This window comes from Acomys russatus, chromosome 16 (genome assembly GCF_903995435.1).
Source record: "Acomys russatus chromosome 16, mAcoRus1.1, whole genome shotgun sequence".
Lineage (NCBI taxonomy): Eukaryota > Metazoa > Chordata > Mammalia > Rodentia > Muridae > Acomys > Acomys russatus.
Window position 1 is genome coordinate 3,019,454 of NC_067152.1, and position 26,927 is coordinate 3,046,380.

The following is a 26,927-nucleotide window of genomic DNA, read 5'->3' on the forward strand; positions in this document are numbered from 1 at the left end:
GCGGATGCAGTCTACAGGGACACCTGGGAGGAGGACAGGACCATGTGGCACAGGCCTGTGTTCACGTGCTCCAGTGCCCTAACCCTAACTTTAAGTATGGCATGGTCCTATCTACCTCTCTGGCCCCATCTTGCTCTCTCAGGGCTTTCACACTCCATATTTCCTCCAAGATGACCCTGCTCACCCTCCTGATCAGCCCCCGCATTTCCCAGCCCCCCAACTCAGAATGGCAGTGAAACCCTGGCTTGCTTGTTTGATATCTGTTTTCCGTCTGCTCTAAGTGTCCTGACAGCAAGATGCCTGTCCTCTCTATGCACTGCGCCAGAGGCAGTGCCTGGTACACTGGAGTGTCTAGTAAAGCTCTCCTGAAGAAATGACGGAATGAATGCAATGCTCAAAACAGGCTGACAAAGCTGGTATCAAAAGATGTCCATGAGAGCCAGTCAGAGATGCTGGTGCCTGTAATGGCAGCACTCTAGAGGCAGATGGACAGTGAGGACTGCTGTAAGCTCCAGGTCAGCCTAAGCCAACAAGAAGAATTTGTCTCAGAAGGAGAAAGAGTGTGTGTGTGTCTATGATCTGATTATAAACAAAATAAGCTACTTTGTTGAAGAATAACATGTAGCATTTGAGCCTGATTTTATTTAAAAAGATAAATGTAGCTGGAGAGGTGGCTCAGCGGTTAAGAGCACTGACTGCTCTTCCAGAGGTCATGAGTTCAATTCCCAGCAACCACATGGTGGCTCACAACCATCTATAATGTGATCTGATGCCCTCTTCTGGCCTGCAGATGTACATGCAGGCAGAGCACTGTATATATAATAATAAATAAATAAATCTTTAAAAAAAAAAAGCCGGGCGTGGTGGCGCACACCTTTAATCCCAGCACTTGGGAGGCAGAGGCAGGTGGATCGCTGTGAGTTCGAGGCCAGCCTGGTCTACAAAGTGAGTCCAGGATGGCCAAGGCTACACAGAGAAACCCTGTCTCGAAAAAACAAAAACAAAAAACAAAACACAAAACAAAACAAAAGATAAATGTAGAATGTCTGGGAGGTGAGAGCAGCGGCTGGTTGGAGGGAGGAGCTGTTTATACTAACAGCAGCGCTGCCTTCCTCATTGTAGCTTTGTGAAAAGCTTGGGATGGTCTGAAGCCAGGGCAGGACACGTTAGGTGAGCACTCTGCCACCAAATGCCCTCAGCACTACAAGAAGCCTCAAAATCAAGAACTGTGCCACCCAACTTCTCCTTCATTTTTCAAGGTTGTTTGGTCTCTCTGTAAGATTATCTTGGGATGCTGATAAGGACCATTGTCAAATCCACATAGCATTTTATAGAGAATGGACATTTTTATCAGTCTCCCAATACAGAACACGGTCAAGTTCTTCATGTGTGCCGGTCTGTATTTCCAGCCACACTCTGTGTGTGGAGGTCATCAGACAATGTGCAGAGCGGGGTCTCTCCTTCCACCATTTGGGTGCCAGGGATTGGACTCGGGTTGCCTTGACAGAAAGCACCTTTGCCTCCTGAGCCATCTCACTGGTCCTGCTTTTTTGTTGTTGTTTCTTTAACTTTTTGAACCTTTTACATTTTAATTTAATTAATTTTTTTGAGATCCTTTGTGTACCTGGGTTGCAGGGCACCCCTTCCCTCTTTTGTCCGCCCTTACATGGCCCTCTTCACTGAGCCTGAGGTCTGTCTACTTCCATCTTTTCACTTCCTCAGGAGCCCAGCCCTTGGGCCAGGTCCAGCGCAGGCCCCCCGCTCCCCGCTCCTCGAGGCACTCAGTCACATGTGTGATGGCCACAACTCCTAGGCACTCCAGTATATGCCGCAGGTCAGGACTTGGTTTTGAAGGTACAGTTCAATCCACTCTAATTCTTGAGGCCTTCTGCAATGACGCTGTCTTGGATTTGATCACTTTTTACATGCTGTGATGTCTCAAGTTCACTTTTTAAAGCTACTTTATGTGTCTGACTGGAGCTCATAGGCCAGAAAAGGCATCCAGTTCCCTAAAAACGGAGTTATAGACAGTTTATACTGAGAATTGAACATGGGTCCTCTGGAAGAGTAGCCAGTGTTAACTGCTGAGCATCTCTCTGGCCTCTGGTTTTATTTGCTTGTTTGTTTGTTTGTTTGAGATAGGGTCCCTAGTCTAGGCTGGACTCAAGCTCTCTATGTAGCTGAGGAAGACCCTGCACTTCTTTTTTTTTTTTTTTTTTTTCATTTTTAAAGATTTGTTTATTTATTATATATACAGGGCTCTGCCTGCACATACACCCACAGGTCAGACACCCCCAGGCCAGAAGAGGGCATTAGATTTCATTATAGATGGTTGTGAGCCACCATGTGGTTGCTAGGAATTGAACTCAGGACCTCTGGAAGAGTAGACAGTGCACTTAACCTCTGAGCCATCTCTCCAGTCCCCAACCTACACTTCTGAGTCTCTTCTTCTACCTCTCAAGCCTGGGATTTCAGTACAGGTGTGCACTACCACACCCAGTTCCTGTGGAGCTAGGGGTGAAACCCAGGGCTTCATGCATGCTAGGGAAGGCCTGGACCAACTGTGTTGACTGAATCAAAAGCAGACCCTGTCTGAATCAAAGCTACACTATGCTATGTGTCTTTCTCATATACTTTAAATACCTATGTTCCTCATGAGAGGCTCGGGCATGTGTGTGTGTGTGTGTGTGTGTGTGTGTGTGTGTGTGTGTGTGTGTGTGTTTCTGTCTGTCTGTCCATCTCTAGTCTGCAAATCATTTCTTATATATGTGACTATGTCTCCAAGCAGAGCACGCTACTGCCTTGACCCGTTGGCCTAACTGGCTGAACCTCAAGGAGTCTGCTGGACACTTCCTGTGTTCACACACACTCCCTGGCACACAGGAGCACCAAGCTGTCAAGCCTGACTTCTTAGACACTTAGGAAATAAGCATCAACATCAGAAGGAGCAGGGCTCTCAGGAGCAGGGATCTCTCAGGTCGTGTTCTTGTTCTCAGCTTCCTGCGGATCCCGGGCCAAATGGGGATCAAGAGCCCCTAACCCTGTGGAGGCCTGAGTGGCAGGTTATTCTGGGTTGTCCTTCTGCAAAGCTAGTTTGCTGAATTTTCTTCTAGGAGCTCCAGCAGAGGCCTCACCCTTTCTGCTTCACAGCCAATGTCTCAAACAATGGCTGTTTGTTATGGTGGAACAGAGGGTGCTAGAAAATGTTGGGAGACTAAAATCCTGAAGGACGCAGGTGGTATAAATGCCGCTAAGAATGGAGTCATTGGGTGACTTCCTCACAGAAGGCTGGGCCTGGTACCTTGGGGGAGCTTATTGCTGCTTCTCTCATAAGGAACACTGTGCTACTGACCTATTTTTAAGAAGCCATGCCTGTTTGGCGGCTTACATGAGGGTGGAGGCTGGCCATACTTCCATAACATGGCTGCCTGGGCAGTCTCTGACTACATTTCTTCCTGAGAGGCCAACTGGCCTGCCCAAGGTGGTAGGAGACCTTAGTGAAGCTCACAGGCCCCAAGCTCCGGGAGGGAAGGAGGGAGGCACGCTTAGCAGGGCACTCACCTGCTGGGTGGTGGCCAGGCAGTACTCTGCTGTGCTCAGAATGCTGCAGATGAGGCACAGCTCCTCCAGGGTGAACCTGGCCACTTCTGAGCCCTCCTTCTCCTTGAGGAGGCTGCTGATGGTCAGCCCCCCACTGCTGCTGCTGGTCCTGGAGAAAAGGACAGGAACTCGTCAGGCTGCTGCGGCTAAGTTGCTTCCTGAAGCTGCATATTTTATGACAAGAAGAAAGGGGAGGAAAGGCTGGCCTCGGTACAAATAAACCAACACACAATGGGTTCCTCTGCTCCTGACCTTACCTTGACTGTCATCTGGTCAGACCCTCTCACCCACAGGAACAGGAAGAGACCACACCAAGAGAGCCAGGAACAGCCCTCACCTGGGATGACCCCATCTCATCAAGAAGGCCAGCTGGCCTAGTGCCTTGCCTTGGGATTCCCCGAGGTGTCGATCCCGGGGGGGGGGGGGGTCATCTGTGGCACAGAAGCTGTTTCCCCAAGCGTCTTTCTCAATTAAGATGCATCCACGTGGAGCTCCTGAGTGAGCAGGTGGAGTAGGTCGGCCTAACAGTGCACGCTGCCTCCGCCTCCTACTGTGGTGGCTCCAGGTGAGCGTTGGCAATCCCGGCCTTTCCTGTGCCTGCTGGGCATCTGTTTATGCGGGAGGCACTTTACCCACTAGCCTTCTCCCCAGCCCCGGCCCACCCACAGCTTACACTTGAGGCTGAGTACAGAACACAGCAGTAGAGGCTGTGGAAGATGACCAGAGGGAAAGCCTGTCTATCTGGCACTCAAGGCATGAACACACTGAACGGGCTGGCGTGACACTTCCTCTGCTACGGAATAACTTTATTTTTTCTGCGCTGAATCCATGTGCATAGAGGTCCAACTCACTGATGCACTGCGACCTACCCTGGTGGCCGGAGGACATGCCTGCTGACAGTCATGCTCAGCTGTGGAATGTCATTAAAGAGAACAGCAGTGGGTCAGGCCCTTGGGAGCCCGGGAGGAGCGTTTTCCTCCTTGACATTCTTAGCAGCTCAGTAAACAACCCCAGAGTGGCTTTCCCTCAAGCCTCCCATATTTAGGGATGTTGAGCGTCTCGCTTCCCTCCTAAAGTGAGGAGAACAGGACTCACTTAGGCAGGTTGCCAGAGAGGATTTTCCAGGCGTATTCTCGGAGGTACTTCTGGAAGATGGTCGTCAGGGCGATCATGGGCTCTCCTGTGCTGAGCTGGGAGCACTGCACCATGCACTTCTTATAGTAGACAAAGAGGTCGGCGCAGCTGGGCAGTACAGCACCCCCCTCGTCGGTGTTGGGCTTGGGTGGGCCCTGGGCTTTGAAATCTGCCACAAACCGGTCTATCAGCTCGCTGAGATTTCTAGAAGAGCAGAAATATCACTTCACTTGGAGAACTAAGGCAGAGGTGCTATCTGCAGTGAACCTGAGGTATTCCACCAGAGGTGCTCATTCCTGGCACATTTTATCCACGTCACCTTTCACCTTCCTGCTAAAATAGCAGCAATCAAATCGGACATTTGTACACTGCTTTGTCCCAGGGCATCTTGTCACTGCGTCTGACCCCAGCCCCCGTGAGGGAGACAGACACGGCTGCTCCTATAGAAGGTAGAGAAAACAAACACCTAAAATTCTGTCACAAAACTGGACCGCAAAACTGACTGGAGAACCTGCCACAGGAGCTCGCATCCCAGAGTGCCGAGCACCAGCTGCCCTTCCCACAAGCCAAAGTCCTAAACTCTAACAACAGTGATGTCTCCTATACACTAACGACGATGACCATCTCCTAAACACTAACGATGGTGACCATCTCCTAAACACTAACAATGGCCCAGCAGGCATGGCTATGCTCATAATCCTGTCATGGGACCTTAGCCCTCAGAGGCTTACCATCCCCTTTCTCAGGCACAGAACAGTTAAGTGCTTTGTCCAAGCCAAGACGGAGACCCAGGTTGCATCCCTAGCGGCCTGGACCCTGCCTCATGCTTTTCACTAGCCTACAAAAAGGCTCTGGTGGCAGCAAAGGTGTAGGCATCGTGAACCTAAATGCGTCAGAGGATGGACCCCCGAAAGGGTGATGTTTTAAAGACAAAATGCCTTCCTTCTTTAAGATGAGCAGTTTTTCCTCACAACTTCTGGAATCAAAGATGAAAAAAAAAAAAAGCTTGGGATAAAAGTGGCTGGGAAAAGCTCCAGGCTTGCCTGGTCATGTGGTGATGGTGGCCATGATCTGTCTCCACTTTCCCAGCCAAACACCCCTCAAGTTCCTCCAGTCACCCTGAGTCACCAGGAGCTGGAATCCAGCAGGGCCGTAGCCACTGTCCTCTGCACAGCTGTGCTATGTGGACAATGGGAGGCCCCTCTTGACATGTGGTACATTTTTAGCTTGCTGCCTAAGGCTACAAGAATCCAGCTGTGCTTTAAAAATATATTTATACAATAAGAAGAAAAAGGCAAGAACCACACACAGCATCGATTAGCAGGAATAGGAAACAATTGACATTTTACTCCAGTGCTTTTGTTATTCAGTTTATGGCATCCAGATGGGACTGCTTCACGTAGGCTAGGCCTGCCTGTGGAGAGAGGCCTCTTTAGTGGACCTCTGAAAGTGCCTTGGCCACCCCACCCCACTCTGCACAGACTCTTTTTGCCCTACTTTCTCAAGGACCCTCACAACTCTTCAGCACAGCAGGCACCTAGGCCAGGCACCTCTGCGGCCCTGTTTCTGGGCCTCCGTTTGTCACCTCCTGCTCCAGCTCCCTAGGCCCAGGCCTCATTGCACAACTAACACCTGCTCCTCAACTGGAACTGCCATCACCTGCCACTCACTGCCACATGATTTGTTTTTGGTTTGTTCATCTTTTTTAAGACAGAGCCTACTTTATAGCTCAGGCTAGCTTTGAACTTATGACTCTCCTCTTGCATTAGCCTCCTGAGTGCTGAGATATAGTATGTGCCATACACCTGGCTCTTACTATTTTTTTTTTCCAGATAGGGTTTTATTAAGCAGCCCAAGCTGCCCTGAAACTTGTCTGTCTGTCTCCCCACTGCTGAGATGACATGTATGCATCCAGCACCTGGGTTTGGCACTTGACTTAATGTTGTTGGGATCCAGACCAGGGATAAGTGGCTAGGATGCCCATTTAACCAAAGCAGACCTGTCCCCCAGGTCCTCCCAGCATCCCTCAGTCCCCACCTGTTAAAGGGCATGGCTAGCATACCCCACCCTCTGCCCTAGACTTTCTAGCTCGGAAGCTAGGAGTCCCCTCTCTCAGAGGCACTTCCTTATGTAATGCAGACAGTTTGCGCAACACTCTTTCTCTCTCTCTTCTCTCTGCACTGTGCATGTGTGCTTTCTCTCTCTGCTCCCTGCTTTTCTGTCTCCCTCTGCATGGTGACTTCCCCAGCCTCATTCCTTGGAACCTGTGACCCTGCCAGAGAGCTGGCACCAAGCCCCTGCATTTATATACTCTAATTTGGGCTTGAATTGGCTCATTTCGTCAGCAGAGATAAACTATCAAACATTTTACCAGACTGTGTGATGGGGCAAGTTTTGCCTATCCTGGTGCAGAGTGGGCAGGTGAATCACCAGTGCCGGTTCCTGCTCTTTGCTGTAATTCCACAGTACTGAGGACAGCGCTGCAGCTGGCACCTAGCGTAGAGGCAGCTGTTTTACAGAGGGAAGGTCTGCTCCTCTGTGTGCACCACTGGGTCTCCTTTGGGTGGGGATGTTTGTGCATGCTCCCTCAGCCCACTGCACAGGCTGGGGTGTCAGGCCGCCCTTCATGTCAGTACTCAGTGCATGTTTAGATGTCACCTTCCACAGTTTGTTCCTAAACAGAGATAGCTAGGGGCAGGTGCAGTGGAGGAGAAGGAGAAACATAAGGCTAAGAATACACGCCTGTAATCCCAGCACTCAGGAGGCAGAGGCAGGCGGATCGCTGTGAGTTCAAGGTCAGCCTGGTCTACAAAGTGAGTCTAAGACAGCCAAGGCTACATAGAGAAAGCCTGTCTCAAAAAACCAAAACCAAAACCAAAAACACAGTAGAGTCAGCTGAGGAGCCTAATCCCCACGTAGACGGTGGCAACTGAGGCAGAGGGGGGTAGTTTACCTCATCATTTGTCTCTTCCTATCACCGTAACTATCTTTACCCACGTCCTACTTCAGATGAGTAAGATTATAGTTAATTATGATCGTACAGCATCAAGAAATTGTACGCACGCACGCACGCACGCACGCACGCACGCACGCACGCACGCACGCACACCCCTCTGGAGGAGCTACATTTTGTGCAATGTCCACCAAGTTACTTTTGGCATTGTTCTCTTTTGCTGACAAGAAAGCAGCACAGTGAGGATGCGTCCCTGTGCCCCTTCCGCTCTGCATCCATGTCATACAGGGCATGAGATACTGAGCTTTGCAGAGGAACAGTAAAAGGTGCCGCAATGGAATCTGTGAGGCTCATTGCTCGTGAAGTGCCGGGCCAGTCCAACTAATCACCGACCACACGCTTAGCTTACAGTGTGCAAGTTCCAGGGCGGAAAGTGTAAGATACAAAGTTAGCTTAGAGGTTCTCCCTGGGCAGACACGGTGGCAAGCTCTTCATGGAGGATAATGGGGAAGGGTTGTGTGGCACACTGGTCTAGCCTGGAACCACAGGAGGCCTTTCCACAGCGAGCAAGTGCAATCAAGTAAGCATTTACAAACGGTCAGGTTCTGGCCAAGGGGTTGTGGGGTGTTGAGAATCCCTACATGCTGAGAAGAGTCACATTTCAGACAGTGACAAAATGCTGTTTGCAGAGTGGGCTGCGGCGAAAGCCTGCAACAGAGCCGAGGAGAACAAAAGCATGTAGCCACAAGTAAGAGGCAGAACCAGGAGGGTTGGGAGGCCATCCTCAACTACTTAATGAGCCGAGGCTAGTCTGGGCTACATGAGATGCTCCAGAAGCCCCAAACAAAGAGCAGTGAGAACAGATGACTCAGGATGTGAGGGAGAGGAAGAACTTGGCTGAGGGTGGAGATGCAAAGTAAGCAAGTCTGACCCTGAGCGTGACGGTAAGACCCCTCCGATTCCCACTGCGATCCCTTCAGACCGTTATCTTTTTTTGAGATTTTATTTATTTTATGTGAATGAGTGTTTGCCTGTATATTTACCTGCACAATATGTGCATGCAGTACCCGAAAAGGCCAGAAGAGGGTGCTGGATCCCCTGGGATCGAAGTTACAGATTGTTGTGAGGTCCCATGTGGGTGCTGGGTATTACATCCAGATTGTCAGGCAGCGGCTGGTGCTCTTGACTGCTAAGCCATCTCTCCAGCTCCTCACAGTCTTAACGTCACACAACACTTCTTGGTCTTTTTCTCCCATTAGCTTGTGAGACGTGTTATGAATACAATCTCATTTACTCCTCCCAATAGCTTTAAGCAGAGGACATTGCCATTGTCATTTTAAAGGTGAGGAAACCAAGGCTGGTTACTTGAAGTGCCTTTGCCCAAGGTCACAAGTTTACTGGTACTGACTTGTCTATGCCGCACTTCGACCTCGGGCCTACGGAGCACCATGAAGATACAAGCCACACTGCTGCTCCTGACTCCATAGCTGAGGGAAAGCTCATGGCATGTGGTTTCTCTCTCTTCCCTGCAGCATGAGCTTTATGCCCAAGAACTGAGTGAGCATCTGCAGGTTCCACATGACAAATTGTTGGGAGTTCTGGTGATTACGTTAAAAATTAATGAAGGCGGGGTGCAGAGATGGCTCAGACGTTAAGAGCAATGTCTGTTCTTCCAAAGGTCCTGAGTTCAATTCCCAGCAACCACGTGGTGGCTCATAACCATCTATAATGAAATCTGGTGCCCTCTTCTGGTGTGCAGGCACACATTCAGGCAAAAATACTGTATAATAAATAAATAAATCTTTTTTTTTTTAATTGAGACGTAAAGAGCACTACCGTGCAGCATCGATACCAAGAAAGACTAACAAAGGAGAACCAATCATCTCACTGAAGACAGGGCTTAGGATGATGCGCTGATGACTCTGAGGTCAGCACTCGGACATGACAAGTCAGACTGGAAAGGACCTAGCAGTAGCCCTGAGAGGACACAGCCCAAGGGCCCCACAGACTCAGCACGCGTGCACTCAGGGCTGCACCACTAACATGCACCCTTTTCACTGCTCCTGGGATGGGATGTGGACTTGCCTCTGAGGTGAGCAGTGGAGTTGGGAGGAGACAGGAAATGAGCTACATATGGGCCAATGGAGGAAGCAAGCAAATGCTTCTAGAATGCTAGGAGGCATGCTTCTTGCTATTGTGTTATAGAAGGCAGTTATGAGCTTGGGAACCCCTATGGTTTTCGGTTAGAATGGAGGTCTTGACATGGACCCACAGGCTTTAGGGTACAGGAAGGTTTGAATATAACCTGTTACCCAGCAGCACTCAGCTCACTCACGCCAGAGCTTGGCGTCTGCAGTCACTCCCCACAGAGGAAATGGGGAGCCTGAAGCAAGCATGACCTTAGGGCTGACACGAACACGCAAGACAAGCCTGGGGCATTTCACTGTGCCAGAGAGAAAGGGAAGAGTGTTCGGGAAATGACAGGGGCCTGTAAAGAAGATGAAGAGGCTCCCACGGGCCACGTCACAGCACTAAGGTGACAGGCCCTGGAGAGAAGAGAGACAACAGTGGCACGGCCTGGAGGTCGGTGCTAGTGCTGTACAGACTTTTACCTTCCAGCCTTCTTGTTTGGGTTTCAAGACAGGGCTTTGCCGTGCAGCCCAGGCTGGCCTGGGATTTCAGCTCCTCCTGTCTTGGCATCTGAGTGCTGCATCACAAGCGGCTATCACCACACACATAGCATGCTAGTTTGATAACATTTTTTTTTTTAAAGAATTTATTTATTTATTATTTATACAGTGCTCTGCCCCCATGTACACCTGCAGCCAGAAGAGGGCACCAGATCTCATTATAGATGGTTGTGAGCCACCATGTGGTTGCTGGGAATTGAACTCAGGACCTTTGGAAGAACAGCCAGTGCTCTTAACCTCTGAGCCGTCTCTCCAGCCCCCTTGATAACTTTTTGAAAGGTATAAATCAATTCCAATATAAAGTAAAAGGGGTGGGAGAAAACCCACTGAACAAAACCAGAATTTGTTTAATTCTCACATACATCACGGGCATATATGTATGATTTACGATGTATATAGAGTTAGGAAGAAGTAAACGCTGTTATTGCCTGCATGGTGGTGTATGTACCCTTTACATCCCAGCACTCAGAAGGCAAGAGGCACACAGATCTCTGAGTTTGATGCCAGCTGGGATTACTTAGTGAGACCTCGTGTCAGGGAAGAAAAAAAAAAAAAAAGAATAAAAGCTTTTTATTTAAAGCAGAGTACCAACAAATGCAGAAGAAATAAATTGAAATCTCACTATCTGAAACTATCCCAGGAATAAAAGACTCAGGTAAGAATTATTCATGCGTACTAAAATCAGCTAAGGGAGGAATGTGGAAAGGCCTTTGATGGAGTTTTAATGTTGCTTTTTGTTTTTGTCTCGAGGCAGGGTCTCACGTGTAGCCGTGGCTGGCCTGAAACTCACGGAGACCCACCTTCTGCCTCCATGGTGCTGGGACTGAAAGTGTGCGCCAGCCCTCTCAGCCCACTTACCACTATCATTTATATTTTATGTAGATATGAAAACCTCGAGAATAACATCAACACCAAGTAATAAAGTGAACAACATGTTACGGGGCAAGCAGACAGTATGTGCGCCTTCTCCAAGCTGCTGGGCACGACATAGCCGCATTCTGGCCATGGCGATGGGGGGACATCAGAAGGCAGGAGGCCCGGACACTCCAGCAAGTCACTGGCCTATATGCTCCAAACATGTCAAGGTCTCAGAGGGTAGGCAGTATTACTCTTCTAGACTGAGGAAGACCAAAAGAAGAAGCGCGTACAGCCGTGACGCAAGGATGGATGCTGGATCTACTCAAGAAAGCACAGCCGGGGCTGGAGCTGTGGCACCTGCTTAGCCTGCATGGAACCCTGAGCTCCGTCCCAACGCCTCACAAGCCAAGGGAGGTGGCACACACCTGGAGAGAGGTGGCGCCATCAGTAAAGCAAACAAGTGTGGGGACATGAGTTCTACTTTCAGCCTAACCCAGCTGAGGAGCTTCAGGCCAGTGACAGACCCCACAGCAAAGGACAGGGTGACCCTTAAAGCTGTTGTTCTCTAGGCTCCACACACACGTGCACCCACACTCTTCCCACGAACGAACGAACACACACACACACACACACACATTTCTTTAAAATTCAAGTCATCGTCAGCTATGTAGCGAGTTTGAGGCCAGCCTGGGATACATGAACTCTAGTCTCAAAATAAATAAAGGAGTTAATTAAACAAAACTGGTAAGCCGGGCGTGGTGGCGCACGCCTTTAATCCCAGCACTCGGGAGGCAGAGGCAGGCGGATCGCTGTGAGTTCGAGGCCAGCCTGGTCTACAAAGTGAGTCCAGGACAGCCAAGGCTACACAGAGAAACCCTGTCTCGAAAAACCAAAAAACAAACAAACAAACAACAACAACAACAAAAAAACTGGTAAAATGGAATATGAACTCTGGATTTAACTGGTAATAGAGATCAATGTGTCTTTGAAAATTACATTATAGTTCTTCTAAACTTTTTTTTTTTTAACTTTATTTTATTTTGGGGGTTTTTGAGACAGCATTTCTCTGTGTAGTCTTGACTGTCCTGGACTCGCTTTGTAGACCAGGCTGACCTCAAGCTCACAGTGATCTGCCTGCTTCTGCCTCCTGAGTGCTGGGATTAAAAATGTGCGCCACCATGCCCAGCCTTATTTCTTTATTTTTAAAAGATTCATTATTTACCTGTGTGTGTCACTGTGTGTATGTGTCTGTGAGTCTGTGTGTTGGTGCCCTCAGAGACCAGAAGAGGACATTGGGATCCATGGAGCTGTAGTCCCAGGCAGCTGTGGACTGCCTGCTGTAGTGCTGGGAATCCATCTTTAGTCCTCTGAAAGAGCAGCCAGTGCTCTTAGCCACGGAGCCTTCTCTCCGGCCGCGCACACTTCTGTTGTTGGGTTTCCCTGCTTGTTTGAAGCAGTGCTGGGATTCAAACCCAGGGCCTTATGCACACTAGGTAAACACCGTGTCTACCACTGATCTACACCCTGAACCTTTACTTCTCATGTACGTATTTATGGGTCTGTCTATGTATGCCCACAGGGGTCGAAGAGGTGTCAGTCTCCTGGGGCTAGGGTTCAGGTGTTTGTGAGGTACCTGATGGGGGTCCCCGGGGCTGAACTCAGGTTCTTTGGAGGACCAAGAGTTCCTGTTGTGCTGAGCCATCTTTCCGGCCCCAGGTCCTGGTTTGTAGGATGGTACACACTAAAGTATGACGGGGTGACAGGAAGTCTTAGCTCAGACTTGAGAATTCAAACGGCTTAAAAACTCTATGTATGTAGACATGTGGGTGTGTGTGGAAGATATGCAGGAGAGGTCAATATGACGGAGAAGCTGGGTGACAGGCAAATGGTTTTGCAGGCTTTCTTAGAATTCTGTAAGTATGAATTAATTCAGAATTTAAAAAAGAACTAGTTACAGAAAGGTTGTTAGGTGTGACAAAGCTAAGAAGGGGGTAGGAATGCTAACAAGTTACTGTAGGGAACTCAGGAAAGTAAGCAGAAGTTGAGTTACAGTAACCTCCTGACAAGGAAAAACCACAGGACAGAGCGAGGACGGTGCTGATGTAGAAAGCCCTCCCACAAGAGCGTCAGGGCAATCAGTACCTGCTCCGAGCAGAACATACACAACATCCTCTAGGGTGGAAACAGAAATGGGGAAATCCATTTAATGCACGTAAGCACGGCTTAGCCAGCCTGTCACACAGGCGGCTTGTGGGGACTTGCTTCTTGCCTCCTTCCTATGTCCTGGCTTGTGGGCCTCCTCCTCCTGCTGCTGCTTGGCTGTTTGTTGGGACAGGTACTGCCAGAACATCCCCTGGGCAGGTAGAACACCGAGGCGATGAGAGAGAGCACAGAGCTTATGCCTGACTCCACAGGAAGCCTGCAACCTTGATGAGGCCACCTTCCCACACAGGCATCCTGGACAAGGCCACAGAGAGGGCAGGCCAGGCAGGGTCCCCGAACAGCTTCACTGTGGGCCTCCTGTCCTTGTTTCACTCATATCACAGAGCCTATGGGTGGGCTGATGAAGCCTGTTGCAGACAGGCCAAGAGACCGGAGGGAGGCAAGTGGCATGCTGGAGGCTCCGGGCCAGGGAGTGTAGCGCTCCTGGTCCTCGTGTCATGTAGACCCCTGCTCTGTCTGCTATGCTGGCCTCTGTCACCTGAGCGCTCTGAGTTCGTGGTACAGTAAGAGCAGTGACTGCACACATCAGTCTATCTGAGCTCTTTCTCAACAATAGGATTCTCTAACCAAAGGGAAAATGGCCTTTTAAAGTCCCTTGAAACCATACTCAAAATCATTATGTCTGCATAACTAATTTTTTTTACAAGAGGTCTATGTTTTTTGTTTACTTATTTATGGTACTAGAGATTGAACCAGAACCTTAAAGATGTGCGCCACCATGCCCAGCCTTATTTCTTTATTTTTAAAAGATTCATTATTTACCTGTGTGTGTCACTGTGTGTCTGTGAGTCTGTGTGTTGGTGCCCTCAGAGGCCAGAAGGCTAAGCAAGTCCTCCACCACTGAGCTACATCACCAGCCCTCTTTTTACATTGTATTTTGAGGCAAGGTCTAAGTAAATTGCCCAGGCTGGATGTGAACTCATTCTGTAGCCTAGGCAGGCCTTGAAGTTGCAATCTGCCCACTCTCCACTCCCCCAGTAGCTGGGACTATAGGCCCATACCCCCTGGATTCTTGAAAGGATCTCTGCCTTGTCAGAGGTTAGTAACCATTACAGGTGTCAAGTCAGCCTCTGCTCTGACAAGAGAGGAGATGGGGCTCTTCGACTCTTCAGCCTCAAGCCCCTGCTCTGGGATCCTTTGTGGTTGTGGCCTCTGTGGCCGCCACCCCCAGGGCCCTGCTGCTCCCCAGTGCTTGAAAATGTCCCATGAGGGAAGAACCCAGCCAAGCAGCCAGTGCTGCAACTCTCATAGACCAAGGAGTCCTGGGGAAAGAGGCCTGGCTCTTTGCCCAAAGCACCATGAGCAAAGCTCAGACTTTGATGAATCGAGTCCAAGCAAAAAGTGGACAACAGAATTGTGAGAGAGAAAAATGACTCTCTAGACCAAGAAGGTCTGGGCCAAATAGCTTTCCGGTCTTTTTGAAATAAGAATTATAAGGGTGTGGCTGAAGGCTGGGGAGACGCTCAGATGACACAGCGCTTGCCACACAAGCATAGGGACCTCAGTCTGATGCCTAGAATCTGAATTAAAAACAAATCCAAGTGTGGTGGCATACCCCACTTAGAACCCTAGCACTGAGAGGCAGAGACAGGAGGATCCTTGGGGGCTGGGCGTGGGGGCGCACACCTTTAATCTCAGCGAGAGGCAGAGGCATGTGGATTGCTACGAGTTTGAGGCCAGCCTGGTCTACAAAGCAAGTCCAGGACAGCCAAGGCTACACAGAGAAACCCTGTCTCGAAAAACCAAAACAAAAAACAAAACAAAACAAAACAAAAAAACCAAACCAACCAACCAAACAAACAAACAAAAAACCCCAAAATAAAGCAAAAAGGATCTTTGGGGCTCACTGCCAAGCCTGTATAGCTTATTCATTAAGTACCAGGCAGTGTGAGAGACCACGCCTCAAAAAATAAGTAACATCTACTGAACAGTGACACTGAGCACAAGGAGGGAAGCTCGCCTTCTTTTTTTCTTTTTTCTTTTTCTTTTTTTGGTTTTTCGAGACAGGGTTTCTCTGTGTAGCCCTGGCTGTCCTGGACTCGCTTTGTAGACCAGGCTGGCCTCGAACTCACAGCAATCCACATGCCTCTGCCTCCCGAGTGCTGAGATTAAAGGCGTGCACCACCACGCCCTGCAGAGGTTCGCCTTCTTAAAGCAGCTTGCTTTCTTGGTGTGGGCGAGTTATTTTTGTTAACATAAAAGGGCTCTCACAAACTTTATAGTCTCGGTCAGAGAGGAGGCAAGGGTTTTGGCTACTGCCTATAAGATCAAGTAGGTGGACATGGTGTGCCCCTGTAGTGACCCACTCAAAACCTCTTCTATTCTCATTGCTCATCCTGAAACAGGCCTGGAGACAAGGACTTGCTCACCCAGAACAGAAGCATCAGAAAGGAGAAACGGAAAAGAAAAATAAAGGAGAATAAACAAAAGGGGCCTGACTGCTCCCCAGAGAAGGACTGCAAGGGCCTCCTCACAGCTGTAGTCAGTTCCCTATGTGTGTTCTCAGGCGAGCCACAGCCTGTGTTCCTAAGTGGGTCTTTGAAGGCCTTGTAACTTTGTCCAGCCTGTGTCCTCACAGCCTGCCCTGCTCCAGAAACCCAACTTTTCCAAACTCCAGTGTCCAGTGACTTAGGTAGTGACTCTGGCCATAAGGACCTGGGGATGAGAGCTGGGCGTGGTGGTGCACACCTTTAATCCCAGCACTCGGGAGGCTGAGGCAGGCGGATTTCTGTGAGTTCAAGGCCAGCCTGGTCTACAAAGTGAGTCCAGGACAGCCAAGGCTATACAGAGAAACCCTGTCTCCAATAAAAAAAAAAATACCTGGGGATGAGAAGGAGCCATCCCTAGCTGGGCGCACACCTTTAATCCCAGCACTCGGGAGGCAGAGGCCAGCCTGGTCTACAGAGGAAGTCCAGGACAGCCAGGGATACACAGAGAAACCTTATCTCAAAAAACAAACAAACAACAACAACAACAAATGAAAAAGACACCCTCCTTTGTGAATAGTTTCCTATCAACAAGGGACCCTGGACATCAGGTGGACCCTGAGGGAACTGGGCCGGGAGGAGCCTGGCTTGTGAAAGTGTGCGGAGCCTGTGAGTCTATGAAAATGCACGTGTGTCACATGGATGATTCAAGTCCACAATTGATACAAACAAGTTGGGGGTGGGGGAGAGGGAGAACTCCCCGGCAGTGGGGTTCCAGTTAGAAAGTGGAGAGGAAACGATGGAGGCCGCCAGGTACCGTGAGGCCCTGAGGACTGCTCCAGCAAGCCCAGCAGGCCCTGTCACAATGAGCCAACACGGTGACAAGAAATCGGATGCCCCCACCTAGTATCTCACACCATTCCCTGCAAGACACTTAGCATGAAGAAGAACCCTGAAACTTGACAGTGGAGAAGGCTGGCAGGCTTCCCCTTAGCCAGCAGCGCCAACAGCAGCAGCTGATTGGCACTGAGGATGGAACAGCACTTCTACGGGGTTTCTTGCCAAAAACATATAACCTGGATGTTGTTGTTTGGGGACATGGCCTCATACATGCAGCTCAGGCTGGCTCCAAACCTGAAACTGTCCTCCTCCTCCTCCTCTGCCTCCTACGTGACGGAAAGCTGAGTGGTACAATCACTTGATGGCAGGAGTTTGAGAGCAGCCTGGGCAACATAGAAACTGTCTTCACAAAGGGGGACCTAAGGGAGGGGCACATCAGGCAAATGGAAATTGATGGCATTTTACCAAACATCAGAAAGAGCTGGTCAACCCATAACAGTGTCAAGGCTGCAAAGACTAAGAAAAGCTAAGGAAGAATCCAGGATTAAAGGAGGCTGCGTAGCCGCACAGCTAAGTGCAGGGTTATTAGGTCCCTGGGCCAGGGCCAGGCTCAATCTTATTTTCGGATTCTGACAGTTACGTTTACATTAAGATGTTCACAAGCCTGGGGAAGCTAGTGGAGAATTTTTTGTGCGATTGTGAAGCTTTTTTGACAGTCAGAATTACTTCACAGTGAAAAGCCAAATTATAATTGAAAGCACATACTTCAGGGACTGGGCTTTCTTACAGCATCTGGGTGCCTGACACTTTGTGGGGTGACAGAGCTTAACACCCACACAGGGGTGGGGGTGGGAGGTGTTCGGATCCACATGGACCCTTATACAGGCAAGCTCAGGCAGTTTAGATTTATGAGGAAAATATGCCAGTGTAGTGGCGCACGCCTTTAGTCTCAGCACTTGGGAGGCAGAGGCCTGCGGATCTCTATGAGTTTAAGATCAGTTGAGCCTACATATCCTGTCACAAACAAACAAGCAAATTGTAAGCAAGATAAAGAATTATATGCAGAAGATATAATGCTGCCCCTCATGAGCTCTGGGAGGAGCTGTCCCGGTGTACACTCAACCTGCTCAGAGAGGCTAGAGACGCAGACAGGAAACAGCAGAAGGCGTGTCACTCACTTGTCCTGGGACTCGATGTACACATACAGGTGAGGCTCAAAACACTTGGAAACAATGCCGTGGAATGGGTTGTCCGGGGCTTTGGGCTTCTTTGGCTGGAACGGGAGACATGAATAATTATGACCCGCATGTTTGAGCAACCTCTGCGAGATTATACCTAAGTTCACTCTGAGCTGACAGATGAGAGCTCCATCACACCACGATCCATCCAGTGAACCACTGTCAGCTGCTCAGTACCTCTGACTTGCTGTGTGTGCTGCTATCCGACGGCATATGCATTTTTGATTTGGAAACTCGTCATCAGTGCAGACTTTAAAAATTTCCAATCTGGGCTGAAGGAAGCCCTTTGCGTTGGTAGCCTCTGCTCAGCGTTATTGTTATGACGCATTGTGACGCTAGACCCCGTCTGTCTTTCCCACAGTGCTCCAGGGTCTCACTGCTACAACTACACAGCCCAGGAAATGGAGGCGCTGAGCTCCCACCCGCAGTCCTGCAGTGGCGCCCAGACTTTGGACTTTCTTTAACAAACAGTGTAAGGAAGAGAGGAGAGGAAGGCCAACAGAAAGGTTGCCATCTCGTTCTCTACTTTCTTGCCTCGGCACCCACAGTCCTGCGGCACAAGGGCATCCTGTCTGAGAAAGCACGGCTGGGAACTTCCAGAGGAGACTCTTGGCTCCGCACTGATACGTAAAACCTACTAGCAAACAGGTTCCATGGCAGCAGCCATTGACAAATTCTATTTTCTTCCCAATTCCTTTCCAAGCATCTAAAAAGTAAGAATCTCCCGAGCGTTCAAACTGACTATAAACCCTGCCTGCACCATACTCGCTGACTACAACTGCTTACACCCTTCCCCTTTTCTCTTTGTAGCTCTGGAGAGCAAAGCCAAGGTCTCGCACACCAGCAAGCGCTCTACCGCACTCCAGTAACCAGCTTACTGGGGACTGAGTACTACCTAAGCGCTTGAGCTGAGCACAGTGCTGGATTCCTGCTATCTCAGCACTCCAAAGAAGTCTGGGGCCAGCCTGGGCTACAGAGCAAGCTCTAGGACAGCCAGGGCTACACACAGAGAGATCCTGTCTCAAAAACAAAACAACAAAACCCCAAACATTTAAAAATAATAATAATTTTCAACATAAATGAAATGTTGACGGCCCATGCCTTTAATGCCAGCATTTGGTAGACCGCTGCAGGGAGACCTGTGAGTTCCAGGCTAGCCAAGGCTACAGAAAGAGGGGGCAGGGAAGTCAACTTTACATATGTCCTGTAATTTCATCTTTTTTTCACCTCCAGTGAGTTTCATGTTTTTAAAGTTTAGGGCAGATTTCTAGAAACTCTGGTCCTGGTTTTGTTGTTCATGTTGTTAAGACAGAGTCTTACTCTGTATCCAGAAAATCGTCCCGCCTCTACTGCCTAATTACTGAAATTACAGGGCTATACCACCATACTTGCTCATCACATGCATGTGTGAGTATGTGTGTGTCTGTGTGTTGTACCCAATACACATGAGTGTGCAGGTGTGTTCACCTGTCAGGGTGGCAGAGGTTGATTTGGGATGTCTTCCTCTTGCTCTTCACCTTATTTTCTTCCTGAGAGAGGCACCTCTCATTGAACCTAAGTTTGCCATGTCAGTGAGAACGGGTGGCTGGCAAGGCCTCTGGACCCCCTCTGTCTTTGCTCCCCAGTCCCAAGGTTGCAGGTGTGCACCACTAATCTCACTTTTACATGGGTGCTGGGGGTCTGAACTTAGGTCCTTGAGCTTGTACAGCAAGAATTCTAGCTGCTAGCCCATCTCCCAGACCGCATTTTATCTGTTCTTTTTATTTTATTTTTTAATAAACTGATTTGTTGATATTATAGAAAATAAATATAAAAATGTGATTAGATATGTCTTCGTAGGACTAGATGGCCTAGACGTTAGACTGGGATATTATGGCTAGTCTAGCCAGGCATCTTTTCTGTAATTAAAATATAATCATTAGTGTTGCTCCTTTCCGTATGTGTTGGGGGATGCATGTTCATATAAGTGAGCTGCACAGGTAAGGAGAGGAGTGGAGGTGAAGGAGCTTAGGGACTCATTCTCCGGTGCCTTGCATCATTGGCCCAGAGCTGTGGCCAGCAGGCTAGGCTGGCCGGCCAGTGGATGCCAGGCATCTGTCTGTTTCGGCCTCGTTTCACGTGACTGGGATTACAGGCGCTTCCCACAGCACCTAGCTTTTTACATAGATTCTGGAGATCCAAACTCAGGGCCTCACATTACAACACCTCCCTAACCTGTACTATTCATCGTTTGTTCAGTTTTGCCTTTTATTATTTGTGTGTGTGTGTGTGTGTGTGTGTGTGTGTGTGTGTGTGTGTGTGTGTGTGTGTAAGTGTTTTGAGGTCAGAGGACAACTTTGTGCAGTCAGTCTCTCCTTCCACCTGTAATAGACTCCCAGAGCTTGGCACAACTGACTCCATGGTGGAAGTACCATTCAGGCTGTAAAACTCGGCAGGCAGATCTGCCAAAACTAAAACAAAGGCCTAATCCATCAAAGTCCATAGTTCTGGGAAAGTCTCTCCATGTATTAACCTTGCTTTTTTAGCTTCTGCAGTTCTGCTTCTGGCTAACTGTTCTTGTTAGCTGACGTGTGTCAACACAGGATGTATTTTGGGGTTTTTGTTTGTTTTTCTTAAAAGCTCACCCTGAGAAAGGCTCGAGGCTACACTGGGATCCCAAACACCCAGTGTAGTCCCCAGCTGGTTAATAAAGACTTCCTGGTGGATGCCTCACAACACATCTTTACATGGGTTCTGGGGACTGAGCTCAATCTGTCAGGCTTGACTCGCTGAGCCATTTTACTTGCTCGTTTTGTTTGGTTTTCCACAAGGCCTTGACACGAATACCAGCCTAGCCTTAAACAGCCTAGGGTCTGAGGCTGGCCTTGAACCACAACCCTCCTGTTTTACCTTCTTTAGGGCTAGGTTAAAATCTGTGTGCCTCTGTACCAGACTTCTTAAAGTCAGCATGCAGCAGGTCTTGTATTTGCCTTTATTGGCTTACTCTTTTTTAAAATTTTTTTATTTAATTATTTATTATGTATACAGTGCTCTGCCTACATGTACACCTGCAGGCCAGAAGAGAGGACCAGATCTCATTATAGATGGTTGTGAGCCACCATGTGGTTCCTGGGAATTGAACTCAGGACCTTTGGAAGAACAGTCAGTGTTCTTAACTTTTGAGCCATCTCCCCAGCCCCTATTGGCTTACTTTTTAATGTGCACTTTCCCAATTTGTTTTTGTTTTGGGACCATGTCTCTCTATGTAGCCCTGGCTGTCCTGGAACTCACTATGTAGACCAGGCTGGCCTGGAACTCACAGAGATCTGCCTGCCTCTGCCTCCTGAGTGCTGGGATTAAAGGTGGGGCTCAACACACCTGGCTTCCAATTTTTAATGATGTTTTTATTAATACATTTTAAATGGCTACATTATGAAACTGACAATGTTTCTGGTGTTAAGTTTTCTGTTTTCACCCTGTGGTTTTATAGGTGAATGTCCTTTTAAGAAGTTTATGCTGAGATGGCTAGGGGTAAAGGGCACTGTCCCTGCTATGGTTCTAACCTGCTCTGCAGGGATGAGGAGGAAGAAGAGAGAGAGGAAGGGATCAGAGAAACGCAGCAAAATGTCTGCAATTGCTGGACCTAGGTGGGACGGTATTTAGGAGTTCCTTGGATTCTTTCTTTCTTTTTTTTTTCTTTTTTCTTTTTCGAAACCCTGGATCTTGCTTTGAACTTACTATGTTGTCAAAGATGACCTTGAACTTGGTCCTGTTGCCGCCATGTCCCGCGCACTGGGATTACAGGCTTGCACTATCACGCCCAGTTCTGTGTCGTGCTAGGCATCGAAGCCAGGGTTTTCTGCATGCAAAGTGAGCACTCTACCAACTGAGCCACATCCTCAAGCTTTCTGTGTCTTCCACTTCACAAGTGATCCTCCTGCCTCAGCCTTCCAAGAAGGAAGGGAACAAGTTTATGTTGCTTTGCCTGGCAGAATATAGTTTAATTAACAAGTAGTTCCAAAGGCTGGACCTTGCGTATGAAGACATTTTATAAATATCTTAATCTGGGTTTTGCTTATATTTTCCTATCTGTGTATGGAATGGTACATGGCTTTAAACACAAGTCTGAAGAAGTCTAAAGGCTCTTTGGTGAGTATAAAATACAAGCCTGTTAGTGAGAGAAAACGGCTTTATGATGTTCTAACAAAGTCATCTAGACTGATGTTCACAGGGGTGCATGTGGGAGGCCCCACAGAATACAAAGAAAGCTGGATTACCAGGGCAGGCCTGTGTCCCAAGTCTACCTTGTGTGACTGGCCTGCCTCTGCCTCGTCTGTCATTGGTCCTGTCACCACAGTACAGAGTTCCTGTTGATGCATTTTCATCAGGGGGGAACCAGGAGGGTCTGCCCAGGGTTCTTTCTCTTACTGCTCCTCCACAGGGCGGCCCCCTCCCCCCCCACAAACGTGCTCACATGTAGCGAGAAGGTGCTGGAATTTCAGCTCACACTGGTGTCTCCCTCTGCACCAGGCAGCTCCCCGCGGCCCGATCTGCAGCTTAAAAAATACACTAAGTCGTTCAGCAGCCGTGCTCAGGCTGGACTGCTGAGTGAGTGGGTGAATTCTGTCCAAGCGCTGCAGATGCTTAAGCTATTTCCTCCCGGAGTTTGATGGAATAATAAAAGGTTACTGTTGTCACAGTAAGGAGGTCTGCAGCTGGTCCCATTTCCTTTTATTACTATCCAATGTAAACAGATTAAATCTAACTGCTCGGATCACCAGAAGGGTACATTTTTAAACAGAAACTCCTGATTTCTTCTCTCTTCTCCTGTGCCCTTGGTCCCTTTTCAGATGTTGTTTTTTTCTCACTGGGAGTATGTTGGCAACTAAGCAGCCAGGTCCTCTCTTGAAGTGAACACTGCTTTTCAAGTTCACACTCCTTCCCAGCAGCTAGGCACACAGTGCAGCAGGGAGCAAGAGCTGACCTTGATCTTGAAGGCCAATTGCCTACTGGCTGCAGCAAGGAGGTGGCTGGAATAAGGTAGGACAACATGCAGGGGCTCCCCACTACTTCAGCTGGCTCCCTATTAATCTGTAGGCTCTCTTCCCTGCACCCCAAGAGCTCCTGTTTGTCCAGTACACAAAACTCCAGAAGCCAACTGGCTGCTGGGAAGGCGGCGATCTGAGACTCCACGTAGCCAGCCAGAGGTGGGAGTGACATGTGGGGGGCATTAGTCACTGTGTGAGTGTTACTTCTAATAAAGAGCAGCCTTGAATTATGGGGACATCCTCTAGAGCAGGAATTTTTATTAGGTTTTTTTTTTTTTTTTAACACGTGTAAAATTTCAGGTTTAAAACAAACAAGGTTGGCCTGGAAGTCCACAGGCAAAGTGACTCAGAATGGAACTAATCTGGCTGCAGGGACTTTGGTCCCTTTCTCTCCAACTCCCCATGTCTGATGGGCCATCAAAGAAAACAGCGAAAGTCACACTACAGAAAGCAGGGAGGCTGAGAGAGCAGAAAGCCTAGCTGAGGCCAGTAGCTGTGAGCAGCAGACACAGGCCAGCATTTTCATCGCTTGCTTGTCCAGAATCAGGGTTCACTGTCCTTAGAACCTGCAGGTCTTGGTCTTACAACAATTACTTCAAGCATTAATGAAGAGGAAAAAAAAAATGAAGAAACAAAGGCGTATTTTACCCAGCAAAACTGCAAAGGGAATTAAGGGACTCTGTTAATTTGGTATCACGACACTCAGAGGTAAGCAGCTAACACAGAGCACCTGAGTGCTCCAACCGCATGGCTCTACTTATGGCAAAGCAGCTTAGGGTGTGGAGTGACAGGAGGGCCCCGTGCAAATATGGCAATACAAGGCACGCTACTGCTACTACTGAGCAGGTGGCCAGGAAGTGGGAACTTACCCAAGAAATGAGGACTCCCCAACCTGAGGCCCTGCTCCCACACTGAGAGCTGCATTGGGGTCAGAAGCAATAATCCCTTTCTGTGGTACTCAATGATACCGTGGCCTTACGCCAGCAACAGTTAGCCCCACTTTTCTGGGACGGACTCACAGCAACCCTTCAGTTCTGCCCACTTACTTTTGCCCATAAACTTCATCTCTATGGCCTTCACTTTTTAATAAGACATGAAGTGTGTGTAGGGGCGAGGTGGGGGGTGGGGTGGGAGGAGCTCTAGCTTCCATCTGTTAGAGCTGCTAGTCCCTGCCATTCTCCCAAACTTGTAGCCCTTTGCAAGCTGTTTAGCCTCTCTGAGCTGTACTTTCATCACCTGTAAAACCAGAGGGAGGCACCGTGAAAGCGGAATGAAAGAAAGTGTGTAAAGATCTCGAAACCCTAAAGTGCCTTAAATGTGAGGTATCTATGTCATTACAATTACTTAATCAATGGGGCAGACACATTTAAAGGGCCTGGGAATTCTGCTGTCTGACTCCTGTCAGAATTCACCCAACCTTGCCACTTGGAAAGCAGAGCTAGCTGCACAGTGTGTGACTGTGTTTCTTCAAGCTGGCCTCCCAGCCACCTCCCTTTGGCTGGTGTCTGGAGAGAAACAATGCCCCCAAATAATCCTCTAGCAGCCAAGTGTAGAAAATTAAAAAGAAAGAGCACTAATCCAGAAAGGAAACGGCTGACTTACTGCTCTAAGCTCTCCTGTCATAAAATAGCAGCGAAACAAAAACACCATTCTGCAGGACGAAGGGAGAGGAAATTTTGAGCTGGATAGATGTCCTGAAGGAAATTAAAAGTGTTAGCATGCTCCGAAAAGAAACTCCAGAGATGCTGCTGGTCACCCTGGTGTTCCCAAAGCCTCCGCAGTGGTTTCCAGGGTGGCTGACTCTGCGTGGAGGCCTCACCCAGCCTATGGCACGGCTGACCTCACAGTAAGCATCATCATGACACTGGATGAGAGAAAGGAAGCTGCTTGGAAGCCCTAGAAGATGCTGCGCACGGCCTGATGAGGCAAGCGTGTGGTGCTAAATACCGCTGCTCTTCTGCAACAGACACCGGCGCAGGAAAATTGCTCTTTGTTATCTGACCTCGCCCTCACAGAAGTCCTCCTATAAAACCCACCATCATGGTGATCTCCGAGTGTGGTCCCGGCCAAAGACCATGTGTGATGTGAGCCAGGCCCCTTTCAGGAAGGAGCATGAGTCAGTTATACACAACAACACAGACACACTTACTTGCTCTAACTCTCCTTTCTCCAGCGCCAGCTCCTCCATCTCTGGCGTTGTCTCGTCTTCCAGGAAGGGATTGGTAGATGGTGGTGGGGACTCCAGCTTTTTCTATTAAGACACGAGAAAGGGGTTATTTTCTGAGCATGAGCCTTGACAGTAACCTACTTTATCCAGGTCTTTCTTTCTTTTTTTTTTTCTTTAAATCTTTATTTATTTATCATATATACACAGTGTTTTGCCTGCATGTACACCAAAAGAGGGCACCAGATCTCATTATAGATGGTTGTGAGCCATTGTATGGTTGCTGGAAATTGAACTCAGGACCTTTGGAAGAGCAGACAGTGCTCTTAACCTCTGAGCCATCTCTCCAGCCCCATCCAGGTCTTTCTAACATCTGGATCATTCATCTGTCCCATAACAAGAATGGAGGCACATTCTCACCCATGTCTTCATCTTCCTCTCCCACTTTCTAGAATGTGCACTGCCCACCCTACTCCATTCATGCATTTGTTCATTTGTTTATTGAAAGGACAGAGACTCTCTACACAGGCCTGGCTGCCCTAGAACTCACCATGTGGACCAGGTACCCTTATTCCAATTCTAATCTGGCTTAAACTCTCACTCATCCATTCTCGCTCTTCAGTTGAGAAGTTCCTTCTGGGAAGCCTTCCTCACCTGCCACATCATATCCTCTGTGGGTGTTTATGTGCTGGACGTAGTTGCCTGTATCTGTAACCCTGAGGTTACAGGGTAGAGACCGGTGAACCAGGAGAAACTGGCTAGCCTAGCTGAGAAACAGAGAGGGACCCTTTCTCAAGGATGTAAGGCTTAGAAAGAGATCTGACATCCTCCTCTGGCCTCCACAATTAAGAACACACGCACGCACATGCACACTCACATGTACAACGCACACACTAACAGAAATGTCTTTTACGTTCAGGTGCTGAGGGTTTCAGCAGAGAGGAAGCCCAATGATAAGCAAGGCCAGCACAGGGCTTGGGTGGTGCTGGGCTGAGGGGATGTGGCGAGGGACGGATCCTGGGGACAGTGGGAAGGGGGTTTCCAAATACATTTGTGACATTTTAGCATCCACCAGGAGAGTAAGCTGATGCAATTCCTAAAACCAAGAGAAGGCCACAGCTGGACTACAGTGTGACGGCTACCAGTGCCAGGGTACCATCCAAAGGCATTACAGACAAAAACCAACCGTGAACTTCAACAGAAACCAAAACCCCCTAAAGTATCTGCTATGAGCTTTAAGATAACTCAGTTTATATACATTTAAACTACTAAATTATGGTCCAAAACACTTGGGTGCTATTTTGTAGCCAGACAATGGTTTCTATGTATGAAGAAAGCCTTGTGATGACTATATTAGCTTAAAGTAAGCATTAGTAAGATGGTGGTTTTTGCAGAAAACTGTCAAGAAACAGTGCAGCTGAACAACCAGGCATGAGTTTCAGATCTGCATCCTCTGTGTACTAGCTTCTTAACCTTCTGCAAATGACTTATATGTGTGTGGGTTTTTATATATGTGTGGTGTGTGTGTGTGTATGTGTGTGTGTGTGTGTGTGTGTATGTGTGTGTGTGTGTGTATATATATATATATATATATATATATATGGAGAGAGAGATGGGGGGGGGAGATTTTTAGAAACCTATACTCCTAAGCTTTAGTTGTCTTTTCTGGAATATGGCCAGGCACGGCAGCACATGCCTACAACCACAACACTCCAGAGCAGAGGTTCTCAACCTGTGGGTTTTGACCCCTTTGGAGTTCATTGCATTATGATTC

At 48.6% G+C, this 26,927-nt stretch overlaps 1 protein-coding gene across 1 annotated transcript in view; it reads right to left on the reverse strand.

Annotated features, from left to right (window-relative positions):
* Vps53 (VPS53 subunit of GARP complex) overlaps positions 1-26,927 on the reverse strand; it is a 144,852-nt gene that overhangs the window by 43,184 nt on the left and 74,741 nt on the right. The window contains exons 12-15 of the mRNA XM_051157983.1: positions 25,139-25,240; positions 17,903-17,997; positions 4,696-4,938; positions 3,562-3,709 (exon numbers count right to left, since the gene is read on the reverse strand). Of these exons, the coding sequence (XP_051013940.1) occupies positions 3,562-3,709; positions 4,696-4,938; positions 17,903-17,997; positions 25,139-25,240 (588 nt within the window). The remainder of the gene's footprint in view (positions 1-3,561; positions 3,710-4,695; positions 4,939-17,902; positions 17,998-25,138; positions 25,241-26,927) is intronic.